This window comes from Strigops habroptila, chromosome 7 (genome assembly GCF_004027225.2).
Source record: "Strigops habroptila isolate Jane chromosome 7, bStrHab1.2.pri, whole genome shotgun sequence".
Lineage (NCBI taxonomy): Eukaryota > Metazoa > Chordata > Aves > Psittaciformes > Psittacidae > Strigops > Strigops habroptila.
The window spans coordinates 44,631,968-44,647,381 of NC_044283.2; the positions used below are offsets into that span (position 1 = coordinate 44,631,968).

A 15,414-nucleotide genomic window follows, 5' to 3' on the forward strand; every position below is an offset into this window, starting at 1 on the left:
AACCTGATTAAATGTCTAAGTTTGTAGCACACTAATGAGTCTAGATCTCATTGGCTTTCTATGAGATTTTGGTTAATACATGCCCAGACTTCTGAAATTGAGGGATAAGCTTAAAGACCATCCAGTGCTTGAAGAGCTTTACCTTACATCATTTTGAGAAGAAGATTTAGGCTCATATGTAATTTAGAAGAAATAGTTTTCACCCTGTATATTTCTAAATCAAGACCTCTATTATGCAACAGTCTCTGAACAAGCAGATCCACCTGGGGTTAAATGACCACCATACCCATCAGGTGTGAACCTGCCTGCAAGTAGTTGCTGGACTACTGCCTAAATATTCGAAGGCACATTTATTCACCCATTGTAAGAAAGCAAATGGTGAATTTTGAACTGCTGATAACCAGACATGTCAGCTAAACACAAATGGACATTATATTGCAAAATCTAGTACAGTGAAGAAATCCGTAAGAAAACGGAGATATAAATATTTAAACACTTGGCATTCTCTCAAGGACTTTTTAAAGTACAAAAATATTTTTTCAGGGACTGCATAAACTGCAAAGAAAAATAATCAAGAACTTTTATGTGCTGTCAAGACAGTAAACGCATTAATGATATAGTGTTGTACAAAACTTCGTTTTTTCTAGGGAACATTTAGTTTTGCGAATGCAAATGGATCTCGGTGGTTTAGATTAAATTTGTCATGTTTATGCCTTGTTTAAAAAAAAGTTATATGCTGGTTAGTCATACCTCTGTCTCTGTACTCTTTCTGGACAAAAACCAAACCTGCATTGGTTCTTTTTTACCCTTCATAGAAACTGGACCCCTGTACTCCAAGTGGAACTGAGGATCTGAATTTTCTGGTGCCATAAGACACCTGAAATTAAAAGAGAAAACATGTAAATGTATGTACTCTGCATGCATGCCACATACTATATAAAATATTAAACATGATACAGATATGTGAGCAACAAAAGAGTCAAAGCTATCTCCAGATCACTATTACATTTGCGTACCAATAAAGATATATCATAATGCAGTCTGCCATACAGTTTCATGAGATCTGACATTTAAATAATGTGTTGCAGGACTCCTATCACTTTCAACTTGAGACACTTTGATGTTACGCTGTCAAAGTGATTTCTTTCAAGATGTCAACACCAACAAAAATACTGCGTTACTCACCTGTAAGTATATTCAGAGACATTGATTTTTCCCTTTTCTCCAGTAGTTTCTGTTCTGCTTGTTAGATTCACAGTATTTCCAAAGAGACAGTAACGTGGCATCCTTTGGCCTATGACACCTGTGACTACCTCACCAGTATGGATTCCTATTGTTATCTTTAGAGAGAAAAAAATAAAGTTTGAATATTCAAAATCAAAGCACCTAATCTGATGCTTCTTACTAAATACAGGTACTACGCTATTTCTATCTACTTTAGGTCTTTTTTTTTCAAAGTGCTCCTCCTGCTTCTTCAAAGCCTTGCATTCCATGTTTTGTGTCACTTCTTTTTATTGTAGTGCAGTGTCATGTCTCTGCCTCCCACATAAAAGAACAAACTGTATTTTTCCAGCATGCAACAGGCCATGCTGCAATTACGTACTGTGAAATTTAAAAAAATGGAAAAGAGGCATACTCTGCAGGTCTGTGTCTAATGAGTACTCAGAAGGAGCAGAAATGGATGGTTTAGGTCAAGCAAAAAAGATGTTTCTCAGATGAAAACATCAGAGTATTCTTTCAGTTAAAAGCTGAAGAGATAGGAGAGGGGCTTGGAGAAACTCATTCTTGTAGCACATTACAATTATGGTAAAGCCCCAAATCAAACCTTCTTGCTTCTTTGCCCAGTGACAAAGTGAAGTACACAGATCTAAGCTAGGTGTTAAACCAGTAACATTCATGTAACTAGAAATATGCATCAAACTTGCTATTTTGCTCTCACAGCCTCCTGATGAGGATAGGTCAGTGCAGCCTCCCCACTTCTGTATTAATGCCAGAATATCTCCATAAAATCCCACAATGAGTGAACTTCCACTAATATACATTGTTGCCAGTAATCAGTGCCATAACTGGCTATGGAACTGTACTTTTCTTTTTAATGCAGTATTTTCTCATATTGACATGAAGATCTGAAGCATGATCAAAAATATCACTGAAAGAATATTATTGTTCTGTTCACTGAGACAAAGAAGACTCAATGAGTTGTACTTGATGTGCAATGGGAATTTCCTGATTAGATTGAAATGATCGGAAAACAGACACAAATCATGCAAACCTAATTTAGTCCTTTAAAAGGTTAAGCACAATAATTAGATTTGAAGGTCTGGGAACTGAACGTGTCACATCTACATGTAACCCTTCATATTATTTGTAGATATCAGTATCAAAATTTAACAATATCAAAGCTTGCATGAACTGGGACTTGAGCGTTATCATATTTCAAAGCATTACTGTCACATCAAAGAATGGGCTCTCATTCAAGCCCTCACATTTACTAACCTGTACAGGCTCACCATCTACTTGAACTTGGCCTGCTATTTCCATCATATCCAATGCAAGGTGGCAGATAGATCGAGCATGATGAATGCAAGGCTCTGGGAGACCACTCACTGTCATATACTTGTCCCCAACTGTTTCCACCTACCAAGATATATATTTTTCAATTACTTTATAATCATGGGCTTTAGAGTACTAGAATGGACATAGTGCTTCCTACAAGACTGCTTGTTCTTTCAAAAAGCTTCCCTTCACTTTCATTCTAATCACCCTAATCCCCATCATCCCTACTCATTATTGAAGAGAATGTACTGTCTGTCCACAATATAACCAATTAAAATGACACTGTGATTGTGACTTGAGCCTCTCTTTTGTGGTCTTCTGAATTTCTGTAGAAACTGAGCACTGTGTTTGTTTTGACTCACACCCTTGATTCACTTGGTACAGGACATAAAATTGGTTTCTAGTAAAAGCTAGGAATTAACCTTACAGTATAAACACACAAGCATACACAGGTACATATATAATGTATTTATCTCTTTCTCTACCTATCTACCTGCTACCAGCCTCATCTGCAACTACACCTCATTCCTAATGAAATTCACATTATGAATAACTGAATATGAAGTTATAATTTACAACCAGGAGGCTCAGGTATATGACTGAAAAATTTAAAAGCACATGGTCAGCAGAACCACAAACTGCTTGTTCACATCTGCTAAATGTGGAAGTAGATTTGCATATCCACCTACTGTGTGACTGTGCAGAAATCCTGCTGGGAACTAAGCCCTTAATGTTCCTTCACACATTTAAACAACATACTCCTCTTTAGCTATGTAATAGCAATTTACACAGTTCAAAGACTGCAAACACAACTTTTTGGTTTTTTTTTAGCCTAAAATCCAAAGGATGGAAAAGAGTAGCATGATAGTAAATTATTGAAAAGTCACAGATTAAACACTTTGAAAAGCTTCTGCTTACCTTATAAACAAATGGATTCCTTCGTGAATCAGTCAGAATATCAAATCTCGTGTAAAGATCATTTAAAAGGTTAACAATCTTCATGGCTCCCTCTCCAGAGGCATGTTTACTACAGAAGGCATTGAATCCAACAATGCCACTGAACAGAATAGTCACATTGTCATATCGCTTAGCTGGAACAGGACGCTTGTGTCTCAGCTCATTTGCCACTGATGGTGGAAGAACAGAGTACAGTAATCTAAATGTGTAAGAAAAGAAAGGCACAAGCAAAACAGAAAGAATGTGAAGAAAGGTCTTTACATCAGCATTTTTCAAATATTAACTTAGTACCTTCCACAGGGTTTATAAGACACTTGCATCATCAAAAAGCAATATAAAAGATGCTCACTAAAGAACATGTTATTTGGGAAACAGGAACTGATATACATCAGCATATCTAAAGCCATGCATTTCAAACACAAATTAATACATCTAAATTCAACAACAAAATGAGGCACATATTACTAATTCTTCTGACTTGATCTGTTAGTAGTGTCTTGGATCATTTTTGCTTATTGCTTAAGTGTTTCTGCTACATCCTCAGCTCATCTAATCTGGTTTTGCTCACGGAACCACAAATATGGCAGAAAAAGGCCATGAAGAGATCAAAGAGTTTTGCACTTTTGATAAATTCCTGCATTGCTAAATGCTTCCTCTTCTGTTGAGAATGCTGCTTTTAGGGTTTATTGCATGGTTGTTGTTTTTAATTAATAGTCTACGTGACCTATTAACACTTGTTTCAATTTACAAATTATGCAAATAAAATCCAAATCACACACAAAAAGCTTCACCCTACTCTCATGTGTATTCCTTCAGCTTTCTAAAAGCCAAATTAAGGTGTATTTCCCTCTTTACACAGCTAAGTGGACAAGCTAAAGATCTCTGACTGTTTCACAAATCTTGAGCATCACTTTGTACACAGCCTCCTGCACAAACCGTCATTGGAGTTTTTGGCAAGTTCACTACTTCAAGTGTTATAGCTAGTGAATGCTTTTGACACTGTCTGTTCCAGCAGCTGCCACGAAGGCTAGAATTCCTGAAGATAAAATGACTTTATAAAGCAAAGCAACAGGAATGAATGAAAAAAATATTTTTTAGTCTTGTCCATCTCTTTCAGATCTTTTTACAATAATTTCCATTACTACACAAAAAAAAAAATATATGTCCATAGAATTCATAGCGCAATGAATGTTAATTCTACTACTAAACAAGTATAATCCACAAGAAATTCTTCTATTACAGAGATGGGAACTACGTTTTAAAAACGAGAGTCAAGCATCAACCCCACACTGCTTGTAACACAAACTTTCAATTTACCTGCCAGTAGTCCTTGAGCTGAGCTGCCACAGACTAATGCTATGAATTTGATTTTATAGTTACCTGTAGAAACGGATTTGGGGCCCAATGCATACACTTTATTATTGTTATGCACTTATATCTAGATCACCCCAAACTCACTTTTACAGGTAACTATAATATAAAATTCATAGCATCAGCCTATTGCAAAACTTCACCTTTACACAGACTATTTTTGAGGCTTGCAAGGTACGTTTTTCTCTTCTATTAACCTGTAAGCATGGCACTCCAGAAAGACAAAGTGGTCTACAGGTGGTTTACGGAACTCTGTCAAATAGTAGCATATGGCCTCTCACCAAATTCGTTTTGGCTACAAGGACTGCATGTATAAAAGTTTGTAAACTACTTGTTCAGGTAAGTCACAGAGCAAAAAGGACTGTCACTTCACTTCTCATAAGTTTCCTTATCAGGGAGGGAGCAATCAAAGCACCTAAGCATGTAACAGCCTAGACTACAGATGACATTTGACAATCTAAATGAAGAAATACCCTATGAAGCGTTAAAGCAAAATGTTCTTTCTTAACTCCAAAATTAACAGCACTGAGTATCTCTCATATTCCTTCCAAGATTCTGTTATTTTTTGAAGAAGACAGCTATAAATAATATATTGCTGTGACAGTTTCAGCTCGAAATCACGATTTGGTTCTTACGTGTCTGTCTTTTTCTTTTCATCTTCCAGTGCACGCAGTGTGTGCTGCAGTCTGTCAGTGAGGATCTCAAGCTCTTGAGTCAGTTTGTATTCCTCTCTGAACTGCTCTCCCAAAAGTACCAGATCACGGGTAGCATCATGCAATGGAATATCACTCAGATATAAACCTCTCCTGGTTAAATCATCCAAATTCATCACACTGCAATGTGAAGAAACATACAATAGCATGGGTACAATTTAACTTGCCAAAGGAGCATTTGAAACTCAAGTGAACAGCAGAGGCTGCTGAATAACAGAAGAAAGATGATGCTTCTGAACTTGTGATGAGCTGTACATGTCCCTTCTATGAAATACCTTATTTGTGTTCATCCATCTTAACAGATGGCTCTTGACTGTTGTATTTAAATACAGAATTCTCACTGATGAGTTCCATGAATGTATCAAATGTACATACTGCAGTTCACAAATAAAACCAAGATTACACCAAAGTAGCCTCTTCCCCTTCTGTCTTCATCCACACTGTTCCTTTCCCACAGGAGATTATCATAACTGTAATCTGATGTGCTAGCTCAACATGCTCTTACCTAAAGATGCCCTCCATTGAATCCCCCATTCTAACCACTCTTTATAATCATCAATGATCTATTACATTAAAACTACTGCAAAACTACATGAATCCACATAGGAAACCAAATCACTGTGACATTTCTTAGCATTCTGTCGTGGTTTGAGCCCAGCCGGTAACTCAGAACCACACAGCCGCTCGCTCACTCCTCCCCTTCCTCCCCCCGCTCCCGGAGGGATGGGGAGGAGAATCGGAAGAATGTAACTCCCACAGGTTGAGATAAGAGCAGTCCCGCAACTAAGGTATAATACAAACCCACTGCTGCTACCACCAGTGATAATAATGATTAGTGAAATAACAAGGGGAGAGGATACAATTGCTCACCACCCGCCGACCGATACCCAGCCCGACCCGAGCAGTGATCTGGGCCTTCCGGGTAACTCCCCCCGGTTTATATACTGGGCATGACGTGCTGTGGTATGGAATACCCCTTTGGCTAGTTTGGGTCAGGTGTCCTGTCTCTGCTTCCTCCCGGCTTCCCCTCCTCCCTGGCAAAGCATGAGACTGAGAAAGTCCTTGGTTGGAATAAACATTACTTAGCAACAACTAAAAACATCAGTGTTATCAGTGTCGTTCCCAGGCTGAAAGTTAAAAAACACAGCACTGCACCAGCTACTAAGAAGGAGAAAAATGACTGCTATAGCTGAACCCAGGACACATTCTCAGAGTAAGAAACAAAGGACAAAACTTGCCAAAAGTCCTGGAATCACAAGGAATTCGCATTTGTACAAACTGGGACAGGGCATCCCAATGTTTATACTGAATTAATAATCAGTCAAGTTCTGATATTTAAATGCTCCTCCCTCTTTTAGTATAACCACATTGAAATCCATGAAATCAATACTTGAAGCAATTAATCTCTGTACTACTATTCTCATAAGTGTTCTTAAAATTAGTAATTGTAAAGTGAAAATCAATATTGTAGAACTCTTAAGGTTTAAAGTACCTTGGGGAACAAAGAAAGAGAATGCTGTCTGCTTCAGGCAAGTAGATCATTTGCCCTTTCAGGCGTAAGCAGCTGATTTCTGTGCCAGTCAGTTCATCTTCACACTCCAGCTTTTCCACATCCAACAGACCCTCCTGGTGAGGAAAAGTCACAATTATATAAGGGCAATGGTACATGTGTTACACACCAGGCCACATATGTAAGTGCCTTCACTATGAAGGCAGTTAGAATGTTTGGAATAGAGTTACACCCTACATTAAAACACAATTAATTTCTCATTTGAACACCATACACTACCCGTATTTCAATACTATGATTTGCTACCTCAAAGATATAAAGCATGGTATCTTTCTTTACATTCATGTTTGTAATTTCTTTTCTTCTGTGTCATGTCTTCACAACAGTTTGACAAAAGTATTGCCTATTCTATGAAGTTCTACCTGTGCCTGGGAGCATCTCTAAGAAATCTTGTTGTGTTTCTCTCAGGTATATTTTTCTATAAATAAGCAGGCTCCTTGAGATAGTATATGCTACTCTACAAGCTCTACATCAGCCACCTGCTCTCCTGCCTTCTCTAGAGAAAAGGACACACAACTGTGTATGAATGTACATACCCAAGCAAGAACACATTTCATATTTGTCTCTCATATTGTTATGAAGCAAAAGTAAATGTAATTATCTTTCTACATATACTTTAGTACAACGCCATATTATGGGTTGGCCCCTTGCAAAGAAAGCATCAGACATGAGGTATATGCACTTCACCATGCCCATAAAGTGCTCTACTTGACAGCCACACATGAATTCAGACCTGTGACTTTTTCTTGGCTTCCAGCTCAAAAGGGACTACTGCTGTGGAAAGAATTTTCTCTGAAGACTTCTGATCTTTCAGCACTTTTTCGTATCTCTCCAAAGCATATTTACTTAAAGAAAAGCCAGGTGAATATTCTCTAGTTACCTTGGTCCTCAGTACAAAGACTGTATTGATATGTGAGAGGATCCCATGGAAACTAATATCAATATGAGGCCGGACCAAGGAGAAAACTGACAATAGACTGCAATTTCCTGGCTGCAGCTAGAATTGGAAGAAAAAAAAAAGATTGTTATGTTTTATAATAAAACCAAACATGAAGTAATTCTATTCAATTTGCTAAGATGACAATACTGAATGGAAGAGAATATACGCTTTATGCATTTCTCCATTAAAATACAAGGGTTTCGAACTAAGGATTTTACATCAGAAGTATATCAAAGTGCAATTCTAGTCAGCAAGATGGCTTTGTAAAATTGTGTTAGACTATCACATTCATTATCTGCCAAAATGTTCCCACTCTACAGTAAAAAAGCTTTCCAGTGTTTTACTCTTGACTGACCTCCTTTAAACTACCTTTTCAATAAGCCATGTTCTCTAAAGCATCCCCTCTGATAATAAGGATACTGATAGCCATCCTCAGTAGGCTGAACAGCTGTTCAGTGAATGCCCTTGGGAAGAATTTGGCAAAGCTACTTACAAAGCTCTTCTTTAAAATTTTTCTGCATAATTCGGAGAGAAATTATCAAAAACAAATTGCAGCAAAAAGCTAATAAAATCACATTTAAAAGTATGTGCAACATTAGCCTACATAATTGTAAAGATCATTTGACATTTTCATCATGCTACCTTTTGCTTTTCTCATATTATTCCTTTTACCTGTTACTTATATTTTGAAACACTGTCAGCTCTTTCAGGCAAAATCTGAGGTATCCTATTCATATACAGAATACGTAACATTAAATGGACCTAAATGGACCTCTGAGTACTCTTCTACTGTAAATAACCATAGGAAATTGCAGTAGGTGCATTCAGTTCAGAACACATACACACACATATATATGTATATATATACATATACATATATATACACACACACCTCACAAATATAGCTTGGCTCATCTTAGTTAATATTGATGCTTTTGATGCATAAGCCAAGAAAGCATGCTAGAATTCCTGGTTTTCTGCTCTGCAGTTATTGTGCAACCAACAGTTTAAGTATTTAAAGGCATTACTATCAAGTAACGTATATAGACTATGTTATCTGCTGCTACACTATGCAGTAGCATGGGCAAGACCATGTCCTGAACCCCAGGCCAAGTTGCACTGACTGTATCACATCCACTTTAACGAGTTATCTACCACTTTCATAGCAAATGTATTTTGGAGTGAGCTATGAGACAGAATAGGGTATCAAGCTAACATCTGACTTGTGGGGGTGATCAGATTTTTTTTGCTCAAGCTTATTCTCTTACTGCATATGGATATGATCATAAGAGACAGAGCTGTTGCAGAATTAGGGCTATTTTCACAGTCCTTTTTCAAACAAGAGGAGCACAATGTAGTAAATATTATATACTTACACAGAAATGCAATTTAGACAGAGAATCCTAAATCTATTTTATTAATCTTTAAAATAAACCCCTGAAGCCTCTACTACTAGGAATTTCTGTAACTATTCATGCATGAGAATCATCTAACCTGTGGAAGGACTCTGTATATAGCATTGCCACACTGCGTGACCACCAGATCTCTGTCAAATATTATGTGGAAAGGGAAGGCCTTGCAGAAAGTATAGGGACTGATGCGAGACTCTTGGGTACCATTTTCTTCAAATCTGTCAAGGTCTTCATAGTAGTCCTCTTCTTTAGACTCCTTCTCTTCAATTAAAAACTGAATGTGGTCACATTCCTCACTTCTCTGTTGAATAACCTAGAAAATGAAGGGGAAAAAAAAATAACAACTGAAAACTCTGCTACTCATTAATAACTGGAATGCTATTTTAAAGACAGGAGCGCATTTAGAGCAAAAAGATTAATTCAAGAATGGTATCTGCATCTTGGAAAATACTGTTTTCTATTAAGTATTTCTGATTTTAGAGAGTCTTTATAATTCCAGGTGAATAATTCTGCCTTTGCTTAGTGCTAGTTGCTCTTTACATGAACAACATATTGAGTATCACCCAAATACAATTTATAAAGCCTGAGTAAAATGCACATCCTGAAATTAGGGGTCAAGGCTACGGTTATGCTTGCTTTAACTGGTACTTGTTGGAAAACAGGACTCCCCCCCCCCCCCACCGTTGAATGAACCTGTGGCAAACCTTGAATTACACAGACCACGTGAATCCTTATTTTGTTGAAATCTGTTTGCAAGGTCTATGACAGAACAGCAAGTAGTGCTGACCAGAGGATGGGCATGTCACAGTCAGCCAGAAGAAAGGTGGATGGAGCAGATGTTTGAATATGCAGTCTCTACACATTCAAGCAGATTCGAGTCCCTACACATTCAAGATGAATATAAATGGATAAAACTAAAAGTAATGAGAATCTTCTCCAAGCTGCATTCCCTATTAAATGAAATCACAGGAAAACCTTAGTCATCTACATCAGTGGAATCTCAAATAAGTGTCTTGAGTATAGTAGCTCACACTTTATTAATTTTACTCAAACTTCGTAAAAAACAGGAAATTAATAGGGATTGTTTTGTTTGCAGTGAGAGTCATGTATTGCAGTATAATTAAAGCTAATAACTAATAGAATAATATAATTTACCTTGAGAGGCCAAATTCACCTCTTCTCAAGCTTAATTAGATTTAATGACTGGAACAGAACAATTCTATTTACACTGTATTGTTTAGCGGCAACTTTCTGGAACACATTGCACCTGATTCTGCTTTCATGTAGAATTTGATCCTAAAGCCACTGAAGCAAAATAGACTTCTTAAAAGCACAAACACTGCATTGATCCCTAAGATGTTTAGTTTATTAAATATTTCTCCTCCACAACTGTCAGCCATGATAGCTGACAGGTTGGGGAATGCTGATACCTTTGTTTGTTCCTATACAAATGGAGGAGTGTGAAACAACAAAACTATATTTTTTTGCTAAATGATGCTTAATTAAGAAGGCAGTGTTCCTTGATCTCCTATCTAACTATTGTTTAAAGGAAAGAGTGGCTTTTCTGGAGAACAGTTCAGAGCAGGAGCCTGGTTTAGGTGCCCTATACCACATGCTGCCTTAGTCTTGTCTTTCTATTGCATATGTAACTAACAGAAAAGGATCGGGATACTGAATTTACCAGCTAATGTAGGTACCTAAGGCTGGATGTATGAACAAGTTCAAACGCTAATGTTGATAAAACCTAATTTCCTCAAGAAACTGTGTTGGTAATCCATATGCCAGTGTGTGGCAAAGAGAAGTGGGAAATTATGAGTTAATAAAAGGTAAACCTCAGAAAAATTATGTGGTGGTCATTTGAGGAAAACAAATTACGTGTGTTTGTCTTGGAAAAAGGAATATACTAGATGGAGACCTAGTTTTCCTCTGAATTTAGGGTTTAAAGGTTCTCCATGTTCTTCTTTTTCTTTTAAATCATTATCCCTAAGAGACTGTGGCCATACTGAGGACAGAACACACTTACAGTCTCAGCTCTTACTTTCTACCACTCACGCACACTCCCACAAGTTTTATTCTATTCCTAATATTATTGTGGCCAGGGATAGCTGAGACACAGTAATCTTTTTCAAATTGTGTAGAATTATCACTAGAAGTGATCTATGCTTCCAGATCATTTCCAGTCTTGGATCTTACTTCAAAGAGCTGCTCTTGCCTCAACTGAAAAAAACACAAAATGCTTATTTTGAATCAAAAGCTTCTTAATTCAGCAAAGCAGTCCTAAAATTAATTTTTAAATATCTAATAATTATTATGGAAATGTTCATATTAACAGTACACCACCTTCCAGAGTAATATTATAACCTACTGACCAAATAGTCACTGCTGAAAATTTCCCAAGCATCTTCATTTGCAACACTATTTTTGACCAGACTCCAGGGCATCAAGAAATGCCTGCTGTACTAGTGTATCACATTAGTGCAGCAAATGAACAACAGGCCAAACACATGAAATGTAGATGTGTCACATCTACATGTAGATGTGTCACATCTACAGGCTAGCCACAGTGCCAGATGCATACTCCTGGTAAACCTGACATGCTGTGGACATGGTTGGTTTACTGAACTTGATTCTGGTCACCCATGCACAGACCCTTCTTAACAGACACTACAATTATACCCCTCTCCAGCCTAAGAAAGCTACTGATTCATAACTTCCCATTGGATATGTAATTTCATTATGTTTTTTCTGCTCACATCATTTATGCACTATCTAATCTTCCCATCTCACCATGTCATCCACTTTGCCAGCAAATTTAAAATATGCATTTCTTGCCATTAACAGAATTTGTTAAATTCTGTCCCTTCACCCTTGTACCTACAGATCCAACCTAATTGGCCAAAGACCTGTCCTACATACTCTGTAGTAAGCTTAACTAGGATAGAACTCACCCATTGTTTCACCCTCCAAGCAAAGTTTGTAAGCCATGGAATTTCACTGTCATTTAAATACTGTTGAAGAAGCCTCTGTTAAATGCTTGACAAATGAAAGTTCAGTGACGGAAGCAACAAAGCCAAGAATCAAATCTAATTCTTCCTCCTCTGCGGTCTCAGGTGGTGAAGTGACATCAGTTCACCACGTCTAAGAGCTCAATCACCATAGTAACTGCAATTAAAAACTGAAGCGGAAAATCATTCTCCTCGTTCCAAAGAGAACATATAACAACTGCTAACATGCCTGTGCTTTCCAGAGGGTGTATCTTCAGAGTTTGTTGTTTCTTAGACAAGTGAAAAGTCAAACCAATATTTCAGAGAAGGACAATTGAGAGATCGGTTAATTTAAAATGATGTTGTGGTTTAATATATTTGGTGAGCTTCACACAAGACATTAAATCCAGCAGTATCACCGTGATACAGCAGGTATAATGAACATGCGCTATCTGTTAAACTTCCACTGATGTACCTACACGACAAAACTCAGTTATATAGATATGAGGATGTCCTTGAGATACACTCATATCTCGGGACAGAGAGAGGAGGAAGGACAGATTGTCCTTGGACAGGGAGCTTTTTCCATCAGATTGTGAAGATTAATACAAAGTCAGGGGTTTGCCATTTAAAGGTCAGTACAGGATGAAATTTTTGATCTCTTCTGATCAAAACCAAGTGTGCAATGTTACTTGACGAATTTCACTGCAGCTGTTTTGGGGGGATCCTGAGGCAAAGCAGTTCTCTGTGTAAATGGTACCACCCTTAGCTTTGCACACCCAACATTAAAACCGTGGGAATGTCTCTAAGTTTCCAGCTGCCCTTGTGTCAGAATTAGAGGTTGATCGTGCTGCATGACTGACATCTTCATACACAGCTAGCATTTTAACATGTGGTCAGTACTGCTTGTCCTCCACAAGTACCGAAGTAGTTTTTAGGTCAGCTCTCCAGCTTGTCACATCTTGGCTTTGATTTTTATATTGCCATTAGTAATGAGACAGTCTGAAATTACCATCTTGTCAAGGACTTCCCCAGATCTTTTTTCATTTTATATTGTAAACCATCTTCCCTGTCTAAAAGAAAGACACTGAGAGTCTGCTCTCAGATAATAACAGAACTGCAAAAGTCTGTTTTCCCAACAGATTTCTGGGCTTTGCAGGATTCTACAACATTCTTCGTTGACTGGTACCATTTGTAGCCTTGAGGGAATCCCTGTCCTGACTTCACCTTCACAGGTTACGCTCATTTATACACAAACAACCGCTGACAAGTGAAGCAAGAGAAGTCATAGCAAGAAGGCTTCTAACAGAGATCTCATGCCAAAGCTGGTCACCAGCACTGTGAAGATTTTTAGCTCTCATACTGATACTGGTGGAACTTAAATACTCTTAGTGTGTTCTCAAAGTCAGGAACAACTGTTGGGACAATAACTGCTGCAAACATTATATAGTCTTAGCTCTACTTAGCTAAAACTGAATTACCGTATCAGGGAAGATAAAGCAAATTGGTTTTGAACTAATTAATCCATCCATGTCAACCTGGGCTTTCCTGAACTATAGAACTGCAATTGTGAATCCAAGTTCAAATAAAATGGCCTTCCTTTCAGTGCTAACAGAATTTAACAGTGACAAATTGAGACCTTTTACCTTTTTTTTTTTCCTTGCCTTCAGCACACACATACCCTAGGTGTTAGAAGAAAGGATACATGTCCTGAAGGACAGCATTGTGGAAAGGGAAGCCCTATTATATTTTAGAAGAACATGTATGTATATACATACACACATACGTATGTATATTCCTTCCAACCTGTGCCATTCCGTGATTCTGTGTAACCCACGAAACAAAATCTTATCACTTAATGAAATATAAAACCAGAATTACTGTAAACAATTTAAGATCTGCTACCACTTGCACAGAAGCTGGTAAAAAAAAGGTAAGAGAAATTCAAGCAAAATTGTGTGAAAATACAGCTTAGAAGCATGCATTTTCTCAAACAGATTTATGTAAGCATTTGTTCTAAATAGCCAAAAAAGAAAAGTGACTAATAAAATACTAAACATCAAACTGTAGATATCAACTTCACACTAATATAAAGAGAACTGCATAACTTACTAAACCAGTCCTGTGTTGGATTGTTATGTAAATGCTTTAGATAAAGAGATCTGGAAGGACAACTTGTGAATCTCATCTCTGTTCTTGCAAGTTGGAAGGCAACTCCCATAACATCAGAAACTCAGGGCTAGGCACTGAGGCTCTTATCAGTTAAAAAAAAAAAAAAATTCCTCCTTAAGCAAAATTCTAACTAAAGACCAAACCAAAAATTTTACCGAAGAGGCATCGATTGGTCCACAAAAACAGGGAATGAAAATCAACTCCATCATTTTTCTGTGCTGTGCTATTTCAAAGCATTACTAACAGTCTGAAACACAAAAGCATTAATCAAATTATGAGGCAAGGGATTGAAATGAAAGAAGTCAGCCAATTTTTTTCTCCTGTTCTCATTTTTTTGAACAGTGTAAAACTAGTCAGGTACCACAATGGCAGGCTTACTCTGCTGTAATACTCCCACTATGTACCATTAATGATTAATAGTTGACCTGTCGAGTAATGGTGGGAGACTTTCACTGCCTGTGGGGATAAGGTGCAAATTTTGGCACTCTGACCTTGCAGAAACAAGTAACTGATTATTCTCTACATAACTACCAGTGTAGTTTGTGAGTACTTGTGGAGTAAAGCACTATTTAATGTCATTAAAGGTGAAAAAAGCTAGGATTACTAACCAGCAGAGACAACAAAAGTTCAGGGTTGAGGGCACATGACTTTCTAATAGAGACCAGGGAAAAAACAGGGTAATAGACAAAATAAAATATGGACAATATGCACTTTCTTCTGTTTAGAGGTAACACTGATT

The 15,414-nt window shown here is 37.5% G+C and overlaps 1 protein-coding gene across 1 annotated transcript in view; it reads right to left on the reverse strand.

Moving 5' to 3' along the window:
* The window catches only part of GUCY1B1 (guanylate cyclase 1 soluble subunit beta 1), a 43,163-nt gene that overhangs the window by 3,500 nt on the left and 24,249 nt on the right, over positions 1-15,414 (reverse strand). Inside the window, exons 6-13 of the mRNA XM_030491935.2 lie at positions 9,602-9,832; positions 8,048-8,164; positions 7,090-7,223; positions 5,520-5,717; positions 3,475-3,712; positions 2,497-2,637; positions 1,186-1,340; positions 751-877 (exon numbers count right to left, since the gene is read on the reverse strand). Coding sequence (XP_030347795.1) covers positions 751-877; positions 1,186-1,340; positions 2,497-2,637; positions 3,475-3,712; positions 5,520-5,717; positions 7,090-7,223; positions 8,048-8,164; positions 9,602-9,832 — 1,341 coding nt within the window. The remainder of the gene's footprint in view (positions 1-750; positions 878-1,185; positions 1,341-2,496; positions 2,638-3,474; positions 3,713-5,519; positions 5,718-7,089; positions 7,224-8,047; positions 8,165-9,601; positions 9,833-15,414) is intronic.